Below are 12,478 nucleotides of genomic sequence, written 5' to 3' on the forward strand. Positions count from 1 at the left end.
CAACAGTCACCCAGCTGGTACTGAGCCTTTAATGAATGTTTCAGTGCCAAGATTGGCAACCAGGAACAGGAAATATGTTGATTTTGGTTCTCCTGACCTAAAATTAATCATCAACTGAGAGTGTCTCTTCCAGCAAGGATATCTGACACAACGATGTTAATTGTATCCATGTGATTTATATCAATTATCTTAATTGTATTCAGGTGGTGCGTATCAATTGGGGACTCTCATCCATTTATACGAGAGCTTATCTAGGGTGCTGAGGGGGTAATGTGGATCTCTGTGAATAAAGCTTGGAAGCAACTGAAGATCAGGCTCTAGTATTCAATCCTTCACCACCTGGCTATCCAATTTATTGCAGCGAGTCTCCATGTGCTTTTGGACATGCACCAATAGAGAATTTCCTCTCAGAGTGGCAATATAATTATTTCTTTTAACAAGCTTTACGGTGATAGTGGTTGGGGGTGGGGGACAAGCTTCTTATACTGAAACCTTACTGCAGAAAGATGTTCATCTTTAATGAGGCATTATAACCCTAGTAAAAGTATTAGGGAATATATATCCCATTGTTTACAAACATATAATAATACAATTTGCATTTCAATTCTGTCAGAAAACACATTGGGCTCGATTTTCGCACCCGCAATCGGATGCGTACGTGGCGGGGGGGCTGCGAAAATCGGGGATTCCCGGGGCGGGTTGGGAGCCTGGCTCCAACCCGCCCCATTTCCGGGTTCCCCACTGACGCGCTCACAGGCAATTAAAGTCGGCGGGGTGCCACTTAAAGTACTTAAATAGGTACTTCAGGTTGTTTACAGACCTGATTGACCTGTTATTTTAGCAGGGATGGGATTTTGCAACTGACTGAGACTGTTTCCCGTACTGGGGGAAACACTCCCAGTTCAAATGGACATGTTGCAGCCATCAACCTGTGGCAGCTGCAATGGTCCATGTGACAGGTGGGGGGGGGGGGGGAACCCTTACTCATTGCTCCTCATCTCAGTTCTAAATGGCCTGCCCCTTATCTTGAGACTATGACCCCTAGTTCTGGACTCTCCAGCCAGGGGAATCAGCTTCTCAGCATCTACCCTGTCAAGCCCTCTAAGAATTTTATAAGTTTCAATGAGATCACCTCTGATTCTTCTAAACACCAGAGAATATAAGCTCATTTTTCTCAATCTCTCCTCATAGGATCTAGTGAACCTTCGTTGCACCGCCTCTAAGGCAAGTATATCCTTCCTTAGGTAAGGAGACCAAAACTGTACACAATACTCACCAGAGCCCTATATAATTGCAGCAAGGCCCCCATACTCTTATACTCCAACCCCCTTGCAATAAAGGCTAACATACTATTTGCATTTTTAATTGCTTGCTGTACCTGCATGCTAACTTTCTGTAATTCATGTACAAGGACACCCAAATCCCTCTGACTACCAACATATTTTAGTCTCTCACCTTTTAAAAAATATTCTGCTTTTCTATTCTTCTCACCAAAGTGGAAAGTTTCCACATTTCCCCACATTATACTTCATCTGCCACCTTCCCACCTGATCACTTAACCTGTCCATATCCCATTGCAGCCTCATCGCGTCCTCCTCACAGCTTACTTTCTCACCCAGCTTTGTATCGTCAGCAAACTTGGATACATTACACTCGGTCCCCTCATCCCCTCATATAAGTCATTGATATAGATTGTAAACAGCTGAGGTCCAAGCATTGATCCTTGCAGCACCCGACTAGTTACAACCTGTCTAAATAAAAGAACCCCAGTTACAACCTGTCAACCTGAAAATTACCCGTTTATTCCTACTCTGTTTTCTGTCCGTCAACCAAACCTCAATCCACGTTAATATATTACCCTCAATCCCATGAGCCCTAATCTTGTGTGGCACCTTATCGAATGCCATTTGAAAATCCAAATATACTACATCCACTGGTTCCCCCTTATCTACCCTGCTAGTTACACCCTGAAAAAACTCTAATAGATTTGTCAAACACGATTTCCCTTTCATAAAACTGTGTTGACTCTGGCTGATCATATTATGATTTTCTAAGTTCCCTGTTACTATGTCCTTAATAATATATTTGAGCATTTTCCCTACTACTGATGTCAGACTAACTGGCCTAATAGTTCCGTTTTCTCTCTCCCTCCTTTCTTGAATGGCACGATTATCCACATTTGCTGACAATACAAAGTTAGGTGGGAGAGTAAGCAGTGAGGAAGTCACAAAGAGTCTGCAAGGTCGACAGGTTAAGTGAGTGGGCAAGAAGGTGGCAGATGGAGTATAATGTGGGGAAATGTGAGATTATTCACTTTGGTGGGAAGAATAGAAAAACTAAGAAATGTTGGTGTTCAGAGGGATTTGGTGACCTTGTTCACGAAACACAGGAAGTTAACATGCAGGTACAGCAAGCAAGTAGGAAGGCAAATGGTATGTTGGCCTTTATTGCAAGAGGGTTGGAGTACAAGAGTAAAGAAGTCTTGCTGCAATTGTACAGGGCTTTGGTGAGACCACACCTGGAGTATCGTGTACAGTTTTGGTCTCCTTACCTAAGGAAGGATATACTTGTCTTAGAGGCAGTGCAACAAAGGTTCACTAGATTGATTCCTGAGATGAGAGGGTTGTCCTATGAGGAGAGATTGAGTAGAATGGGCCTATACTCTCTGGAGTTTAGAAGAATGAGAGGTGATCTCATTGAAACATATAAGATTCTGAGGGGGCTTAACAAGGTAAATGCTGAGAGACTGTTTCCCTTGGCTGGAGAGTCTAGATCTAGGGGGCATAGTCTCAGAATAAGGGGTCGGCCATTTAGGACTGAGATGAGTAGAAATTTCTTCACTCAGAAGGTTGTGACTCTTTGGAATTCTCTACCCCACAGGGCTGTGGATGTTCAGTCGTTGAGTATATTCAAGGCCGAGACTGATAGATTTTTGGACTCTAAGCGAATCAAGGGATATGGGGATCAGGCGGGAAAGTGTTGAGGTCGAAGATCAGCCATGATCTTATTGAATGGAGGAGCAGGCTCGAGGTGCCGTATGGTCTACTCCTGCTCCTATTTCTTATGTTCTTTTATTAAAACCTACTTACTGAATCTGATACTATCCACCCACTCACAAAAATCTCCTCCCTTCTGTCTGCCCTTGTAAGTTCCTGTATGCTTGTCTTTCAACATGTTCCCGTTTGATTTTATTTCTATCTGGTGCCCACTTTTAATTTTACATCCCTTGGGTGGTTTGCTTTACTTTTTACTTCCATTGGGTATTACTTATCTTGGCTTGTCTCAGCCCTTCTTTAATCTCCTTGGTTTTTCTCTGCAAAATCTTTCACAATTTCAGATCTTTACTGCTTCTCATCATATTTTTGATGTTCTTTTCCTTTATTCTGCTGTTTCTACAGAAATTCTCCTGACCATTGAACTAGACATCCTTAGATCCTGTACAGTTCAGCATCCTCAATAACAAACACGGCTAAATATTTAGGGACTTTGCCTCAGTCCCCATCCTGAGGCGCTTTGTCCCCTAGAACCTATAGGGTCAGGGGCGGCACTGGCTCCCATGGGTTCCTCCAACTATTACCAGTAACACCCATTTTTATAGGACTATAAACCTCTGTATTTTTACATTTTCAATATTGGTATGTCTCCATTAGTATGATAACAAACTAACATGAACAGTATTTTTAATATACTAAGTATCCTGAATTAATGCACCTAAGAACAATCAAAAAATTTGGGTCATAAAATTACACTGTAGGCCAAACATGTTCATCTAAAATTTCTGTCTGCTAATTTCATACAAGTATTAAGTGGTTAGTTTTAAATACGTTAAAATAGCAGAGTCATTTCAGATGAAGGCTTTAAGCATCAATGTTAGTAACCCATAGCCTAATTTCACGTTGTTTTTACGTCACCATGCCACCATATCACGTATAATCACAGCAAATATTGTGAATGACACTCCTTCGCCAGCCCGCGCAGACTCCGCTTCAATCCACCGGGCTCCGGGACCGGGCTGCACTCCACGTGCCGATTCTCAAGGGCACCACGTGCCACGTAGGCAGCGTGCCCAACAAAGACTGGGCTCTGCATTTGTCGTCATCGACGCCGAGTCATCGTTGAGCCCCACTGCCGTCGGGCGCATGTGCAGGTCGGAGAGCGCGACCACTGCAGGACTACAACTCCCATCAGACCTTGCGGCGGGCCTTGATTGGAGGAGGTGTTAATGAAGGCGACCCAATGGGATGTCATTATACTGGAGTGGGTACACGCTGCTGGCGGGGTTGCTAACGTGCATTATGGCGAACGATGTGGAGGGAAACAGTGGCAGTGCTGGCGGCGGCGAGGGGGGTGGTCCGTCTCTGGAGGAAGAAGAGGAGGCGGCTGGGGTCGCTGGTTTCGGTGTCGGCGGGTTAGTGTTTAACGTCTGTCTGTTGCTGCTGGCTTTGCTCGGGGTCTACAGACTGTACCGGAGAAGGAGGGCCGGCTCGGAGACGGAGTGCAAAGAGCCCGCGCTGCCCAAGATGAAGAAACGCGATTTCAGTCTGGAACAGCTGCGTGAGTACGACGGGCTTCAGAACCCGCGTCTCCTGCTCGCCGTCAACGGCAAGGTCTTCGATGTGACCAAAGGGAAGAAATTCTACGGACCCGGTCAGTGCAACAACAAATCACACACACCTAATTAAAAAAAAAACACACACACACAGGGACTCCACATTCACTGCCGGGGAATGCAGATAAACACCGCCTGTACAACTCCGCTGTGCACTGTGCTGATGCTCAGCTATGTACGATTTGTGTGCCTTCGTGGTTGGATTTCCCACTCATTTATTCTTGTTATATTTGTATGCAAACTGTTCTCGTCCAATAAGAGAGCAGCACTTTAATAAGGTGTATCTTTTAACTCCAACAAAATATTAATAAATTAAGCCAGAGACATGACGATTAGGAATTTAAATAATTGTTTTTATTCGGTCGTTGCATTGAAATTTAAAAAAACCTTCGGAGGATGCGAAAGGCGATCAATTTTCTTGGCAAATGCATTGTACAGTGAAAACCGCGTTACGGACCTGAGGGTGTTTTCCTGTGTAATGCTGGAAGTTGCTTAATCAGTGGGACTCAAGAGATTATAGTGTAAAGTTATTTTAGCTGCGTGAGTTTGCAGTGCTGTTATACACAGGCGGTGAGTGAATTCAAGTTTCGAACTAGCGAAGATTGGCTGCTTTTAGGGTTTTGTATTGCCAGACTTTTGCGAACTTGACGTCTAATTCATTGTCATCTGTTATATAGTGTTATATGCAGTATCTTGACGTGGGCAAAAAAGTTGAATGTAACTCGACTTTCATACAAGAGGCTGGTAGATCCTGTAAATGCGAACATGCAGATGTTACAGTTGTATACAGAAGGTTCTGGCGATGGTACTTTTTTGCTGAAAATTGCTGATGTTTTGAGAAAAGAAATTGTTGAAAATTGATGCATGCACCCGTGGATGAACTTTGCATTCCTTTGCCACAGAGAGATTGTTCCGTGAAAGATTATTTCAAAAATATTCCATCAATGGTGCAATCATTGTGTACCATAACTGAAGGGAGTACTTTAAAGGAGCTGAATGTGGAACAGCAAGACATCTTTGTGGAGTTAATTGGACTGGTATTTTGCAAATTTGTAAACTTCTTAGTAAAGAAAGAACTTTCATTTATTTAGTGCCTTTCCCGCTACCTGGACTTCTCAAAGCGCTTTACAGCCAATTAAGTACTTTTGAAGTGTAGTCACTGTTGTAATGTAGGAAACGCGGCAGCCAATTTGCGCATAGCAAGGTTCCACATACAACACTGTTTTAGCAATGTTGATTGAAGGATAAATATTGGGCAGGACACTGGGGAGAAATCCCCTGCTCTTCTTCGAAATAGTGCCATGGGATCTTTAATGTCCATTTGAGAGGGCAGACACGTCTCATCCGAAAGACAGCACCACTGACAGTACAGCACTCCCTCAGTGCTGCACTGGTGTGTCAACTTAGATTTCGTGCTCAAGTCTCTGGAGTGAGACTTGAACCCACAACCTTCTGATTCAGAGATGAGAGTGCTACTGAGCCACGGCTGACACCATGTAGGAGGGATCTAGTTCCTTGGCGGTGTCTTGTGTACCAGTTTTAGTCCTTCAACCACAAAATTGTAATCAGTGACCCTGCTTACTCTACCTTAAGGACTCACTTGCCCCCTCATGTTTGAATCTGGGTATTGACCAGTTGTCATGTTTTCATTGGTAGCTCAGTGGGGGAATTCTGAGAGCTAATGTTCAGTTAAATTTGCATATGCAAGCTATGGCCCTGAGTGGCTGTTCTTAATACATAAATATACTTGATACATAAATAAATGGTGAAGTAATCCAAATTTGTAATTTTCTATTAGGAAGTACTCACTTCAGAACTCTAATAACTATTATAGCATGGACACTCTCTTGTCAGATCTGTACAGGCTCTTTCAAATTATCATGTGTAATGTTGGTTAGTGTATTGAGTGATTATAGGGTAGGAAACCAGTATAAGACCTATGCAAAAATGTCAGCATGATAGGGTTATGAACCCAGTGGTGAGTAGATAAGATTCCATGCACATTAAGCATTCCATGACACACATAATTGTTATGCCATAAAATCTGTGTGTAAAAATGATGTATTGGAGGGTAATTCTGTTCTCTTAAGGTCTTTGTACTGAATTCTTCAGGTGCACACTAATACTGCTTACTCCTGATAATTCAAGGTCATTTTTTGCACTTAAAAAATGGAATCATACAGTAACTTGATTTAAGCAATATAAATAATGAGGAAGTAGGAATTTTAATTTTTAGCACATCAGATCATTTGAATTAATGGATAGATTGTATCAGTAACTTTGAAGGTTAAACTACTCGCAGTCCAAATTCAAGAATCTAATTGAAGCATTTGCGTACAGTTAAGTCAAAAGTGGCACATGACTGATCATTTGACTTCAAATTGCTGTGCAAGAAGATATGAAATGCAGAAAGAATGTACTTACTGCAGTAATGGATTCCTTTGAAAAATGCTATCAAATATATAAAATATCCACATGGATACCTGGCAATTCTTACAATTTTGAGGCAATCCTTGCAATTTCAATGAAAAGATCATGTTTATGCTTTGTAAATCCCTAAATACACAGCCTTGTGTAGTAACTTTGTATTCTTTTAGCTAGTGTTTCTCCTATGGTATTGCTCACATTAAGTTAGAGAATGTGCCTTTTTGTAAAGATAGCATTATACCATGTAAAAGTGTAGGTACAATGCACTGAATTCTTGAAACGAATCCTGAATCAGTTGCAGGTCAGATTGGCTTTCTAAGTGTTTTAAGACAAAAAGTCTGATTAACTGAACAGAAGCTTAAATTACCCCATTTACAGACATTCTTCTTGTACTTTTCTTTGCCATGTGACACATAGGAATGGAGAACTGTGATGAACAAGAAATATGCACCAGATATACCGTTTTTATAATTGTAAATCTCATGTGGTGCACACAGTGAGTTTTATAACACAAGGGGTGTTTATAACATCAGGCCTACTGATGGTGTTGCATACAGGGAGTCAAGACGAAGTGAACTCATTAAGTCAAGGGTTAGAGGCAGGAGGGTAATTAGACCAGGACTGTGAAGATAGGGGCAAGCTTAGGTCAGAGAGGGAAGGTATAGCTGAGAGGGGAAAGTAAGAGTGGGGCTGAGGTGGAGTAGGAGGAAAGTAGAGCAGCGTTAGAGGTTTGGGGGGATGGGTAAGTAGAATATAGAAAGGGGCTGATTGGGGTTAGGGGAGAAAAAGTTGCTGGAGGATCTCCAAACAGAGTTTGAGGCTAAAGGAAGTGGCTGCAGTGTTACAACCAATGACAAAATCACATTAGGTGGTGGAAGGAAGGGGCAGTGTAGAGAATAATGGGGAGGGGATCAGGGAGAGAAGTGGGAGTGGAGCAGAGCGGGAGGAAAGAGGTGATGGAAGAGGACAGGGTAGTCAGAAATGAAACTGAGAACAATGAATTAAAGATTTATGAATTTAAAGTAGCCGTACTCAGAATGGGGTTGACAATGCTAAATAATTAAGAGGAGTTGGCCGAGGTGTGGAAAAATTAATTAAATAAATTGGGGAGAAAGTTAAATTATTAATTAGTGGGACTCGTGGATTGAAAGAGTCCTTGTACGTCAAGCAACATCAATTAAAGGTCACTGCTTCATTGGGGGAAGTTGGGACTGTTCTCTGAGCAGAGAGTGTTAAGGGGAGATTTAATAGAGGTGTTCAAAATTATGATGGGTTTGATAAGAGTAAATGACAAACTGTTTTCACTGGCAGGAAGGTCGGTAACCAGTGGATACAGATTTAAGATAATTGGCAAAAGAACCAGAGGGAAGATGAGAATTTATTTTATGTGGCAAGTTGTTATGATCTGGAATGCATTGAAAGGGTGGTGGAAGCAGATTCAATAGTAATTTTCAAAAGGGAATTGGATATATAGTTTAAAAAGGAAAAAATTGCAGGGCTATGGGGAAAGAGCAGGGGAGTGGAACTAATTGGATAGCTCTTTCAAAGAGCCGGCACAGGCATGATGGGCTGAATGGCCGCCTCCTGTGCTGTATAATTCTATGATTCTAAGTTAAATAAATATAGGGGCGGCAGAGAGGAACACTGACACAAAAAGCGGATCGGCCAAAAACTGAGCAGAGGGTGCTGGTTGATCAGAGCTTCCAGTGGATTAAGGTCTCTGCTTCCCATGCAGGTCAGGCATGGGGGTGGGGGAGAGAGAGTGTGGCTGATTCTGTAAAGAAGGTGGGTAACGGGCCACCGATCAAACGGGATGGGCAACTTTAGAAATACAATAGGCCAGAGGGTGTGGGGAAACTCAAATTAGGAAAGACACTTTGAGATACAATTTCATTTGAAACCAAGAAAAGCTGCAATCAAAAGCAAAATACTGTGGATGCTGGAAATCTGAAATAAAAACAGAAAATGCTGGCAAAGCTCAGCTCGGCAACTGTGGAGAATGGAACAGAGTTAACGTTTCAGGTCGAAGACCTTTCTTCAGAACTGGAAGATGTTAGAGTTAAGTTTTTAAGCAAGTACAGAGCCAAGGAAAGGGGGGGACAAGGAGCTGCGATATGTTTCTTATAATGAAGTTTATTTTCCCCAACAGCATTTTCTTCCTGTGTCTAATGTGGTCGACATACTTAACTATTTGTCCTTAACACAGTACTATTTACAGTAATATTTTTCAAGCTAGTTAAAATGGATTCAGATTAGAATTGTTTTATTCAGACATTCTATAAAATACGAATTGTATGGAGGTGCAGTGCATTAGTATGATAGACCCTTGGGACTGCTAATCCTCTGTTGTGAAAAGGAAAAATGTAGGAGCACATCTGTGTTTCTCAATATGATTAATTCTTGATTTATTGGGGATAGCTTTAGGCATTTCATCACAAAGAAAATGTAAAAAAATGAGATCATGTACCAATTAATGGCTACAAAGTGCAATCGATTGAGGTCTAGGAACAGATATACCTGTCTACTTTTTAAAACACAGAAACCATGGTATGTGCAATTGAAAGATGCTGTAGAGAAACAGCAATTTAAAAACAATGTTCTGTGTATGTTATATGGTATAATGTATTTTGCCAAAGTGTAGTCGCATTTCTCTTTAAAGCTAATCGCTCTGCATTCTTGAAATCAATAGGATTCTGATTAGTAACTGGGTCAATTAGAGGTTACAGACATTCTGACTCCTGAGTCAATAGAGTATTTTCTTATTGAGCAGTGTCCCTGTAATGATTGGCGTTCTTTATATTTTTTTTAAGTGTGACATACAGTATCAAAATGTGATGCTCAGGTGTGATGCATGCTAACACAATATATGTCTCATTAATAAAAACTGAATCAGCAGGTCAGGCAACATCTGTAAAGAGGAAAGCAGGGTTAACATTTCAGCTCTTGTGACCCTTCTTCGGAACCTTCAGTTGGTGCTGCTGAAGAGGAAGGTCGAGACATTGCAATCTGTGGCACATGGTGGAGAAGGTGGATTTCCTGAAGCAGCGAGAGCAGTGGTCAGAGTAACGCTGAATTTCACTGTGATATCTGTGATCATGGGTGGATCTGAAACAGGAAAGGTGGAATTTATCCGTGTGGAATCAGTCGGAGTGGGGGATAGTTGCTGAGAAGAGATGTGGCTAGCTGTGAAAGCGAGTTTTAGTGAACATATCAAACAAGAAGGGAAACAGATTGCAATGAAGGTGAACAGGATAAAAGAGACAAACGAAAATCATGTTGAAAAGAGCAGATGTTTTTCAAGGTGGACGTTCATGGAAGAGAAGTGATGTGAATTAAACAACAAAACAAAAAGCAAAATACTACACATTGCTAAAATAGAAAATGCTGGAAACACTCAGCAGGTCAATCAACATCTGTGGAGAGAGGAAGGTAGGGTTAACGTTTCAGGTCTTGCAACCCTTCGTCAGAACCTCGTTATATTGTCTGTTGAATTTGTACTGTCCGTCCAAAACTAGTTAATATTCAACAACATACTACAAGTTTCTTTTTGATTTGAAGTAATTTCACTAAATGAAGTCAGCAACATAAAATTTGCCCTTCAGGAAACTGCGGCTAATGTTCTCTTTTTAAAAAAAAAATACATTGTCACAATATCACCAATAACAATATATTTGTGCGCAGCATGTGCGCCATTGTGTTTGACGCATTGAGGCTTGCCTATGTGGCAAACTTGGCAATGTACAGACAACTGACAGAATCATGTCCAACCTCAACATCTGGAAGTTGTTGAGTTGGTGGACGATATGAATAGTGCAATGTCTATTGTTACTAATTGGAGCACTACTGTATGTACATTTAAAATACTGTAGATTTGCAATTATTATCTTTACACTTAATGCTGCACTTGCAAAAATTATCTTTATCTTTACGGATATTTTATGTGAATTGTAATGCTGCTATTTTTAGATCACCTTTTTAAACCTATATTCTTTTACATTTCTCATTAAAGAGAGAACTTGCATTTATAAAGTGCCTTTCACATACTCAGGACATCCCCAAGTGCTTTACAACAAAGAAGCTACTTTTGAAGTGTAGTCTCTGTTATGCAGGGTAAATGCAACAGCCAATTTGCTCACAGCAAGGTTGCACCATCAGCAAACAAATGAATGACCACATATCTGTTTTTGGTGTTACTGGTGGAGGCAGGAATGTTGGCTAGGACATTGGGTGAGCTCTGCTCTTTTCTGAATAATGCCATGGCATCTTTTATGTCTACCTGAATAGGCAACAGCCTCAGTTGGCTGTTCATCCGAAAGACTGCACTTCTGAAAATATAACACTCCCTCACCGTCAGCCTAGATTATGTGCTCAAGTCTAGTGGAGATTCAACTCACAAACTTCTGACTGTGAGGCACAAGTGCTACTGACTGAGCCAAGCTGACACCGAATAAGTGTTGGTGCTTTGTGGCGCTGGAGCTATTTTTGCCATACTCAGTGGGTTTTTATTGCATTTGAAAGTATACCCAGTGTATTTCTGCTTTCATTTTAAAATTTTCTACCACTTTGTTGTTTAGGGGAATGGGGCAATTAAATACTCTGAATTCGCCCTAAGTGCTGATCAGAGGTGCAGAAGTATAATTCATGGTGACTCATATCTTAACATTTATATTCCTTACCATGCTCCCCCTTTTCTACCCCACTTTCTGCATGGGAACTGCCTCACTGATGCTCTAGAAAAGCTATGTTTATGGAATATTGTTAGTGCATTTATGTGCCAACTGGCTGCCTATCGGTTCCATATCCTAAAACTTGTCAATACCAAACAATGTGCATATGATGAGCTACTAAGGGAAAGGTTATAATGACTTAAAAATTGTTACGAAATACAAGGTTGAACTATGATAAGGGGGAGAAAATAAAATTTTAATACCATTCATTGGTTTGCATTTTTACAGCAAGCAGCAGATAAGCCAATCTGAAAGTGAAACTCCTGGCTTAAAATACTTAAATTTGGAGGTCTATAACTTTTTTTTGCAGTGTCCCGTTGTATCCTAAAATTCTCTTGTGTTTGTGTTTTAGTTTTGATACTAATGCAAAAAAATTGTTTGCATTTCTATTTTCATTTACAATCATTTTACCCCATCTAGTTATGTCTGAAACAAACAATATGCTTGCATACGCATTTGTTCAATCACATTATTAGACACTCTTATGGGATAGTAATTCTACATCAGCATGACATGGCACAGAGTGCAAGATAACTAACTGGTGTAAAGCTGAATATTGAGACTTATTAGGCGGTTCCTCCAGGTACCGGCAAGTTACTCATTTGTAGAGGGGTGTCACAGTCGAGTCCTCATCTGACCTCCATAAGTGCATTTCTAACAAGGATCACTGAATAGCAACCGGGGTGGGAATCCCAGCTCTGAGAACCCTAGTAGG

At 41.2% G+C, this 12,478-nt stretch overlaps 1 protein-coding gene across 1 annotated transcript in view; it reads left to right on the plus strand.

The window, feature by feature from the left end:
• The first annotated feature begins 4,265 nt into the window (after positions 1-4,265).
• The window catches only part of pgrmc2 (progesterone receptor membrane component 2), a 38,675-nt gene continuing 30,462 nt past the window's right edge, over positions 4,266-12,478 (plus strand). Inside the window, exon 1 of the mRNA XM_067993639.1 lies at positions 4,266-4,647. Coding sequence (XP_067849740.1) covers positions 4,296-4,647 — 352 coding nt within the window. The 5' untranslated portion in view covers positions 4,266-4,295. The remainder of the gene's footprint in view (positions 4,648-12,478) is intronic.

The sequence above is a fragment of the Heptranchias perlo genome, chromosome 1, assembly GCF_035084215.1.
Source record: "Heptranchias perlo isolate sHepPer1 chromosome 1, sHepPer1.hap1, whole genome shotgun sequence".
Taxonomy (NCBI): Eukaryota; Metazoa; Chordata; class Chondrichthyes; order Hexanchiformes; family Hexanchidae; genus Heptranchias; species Heptranchias perlo.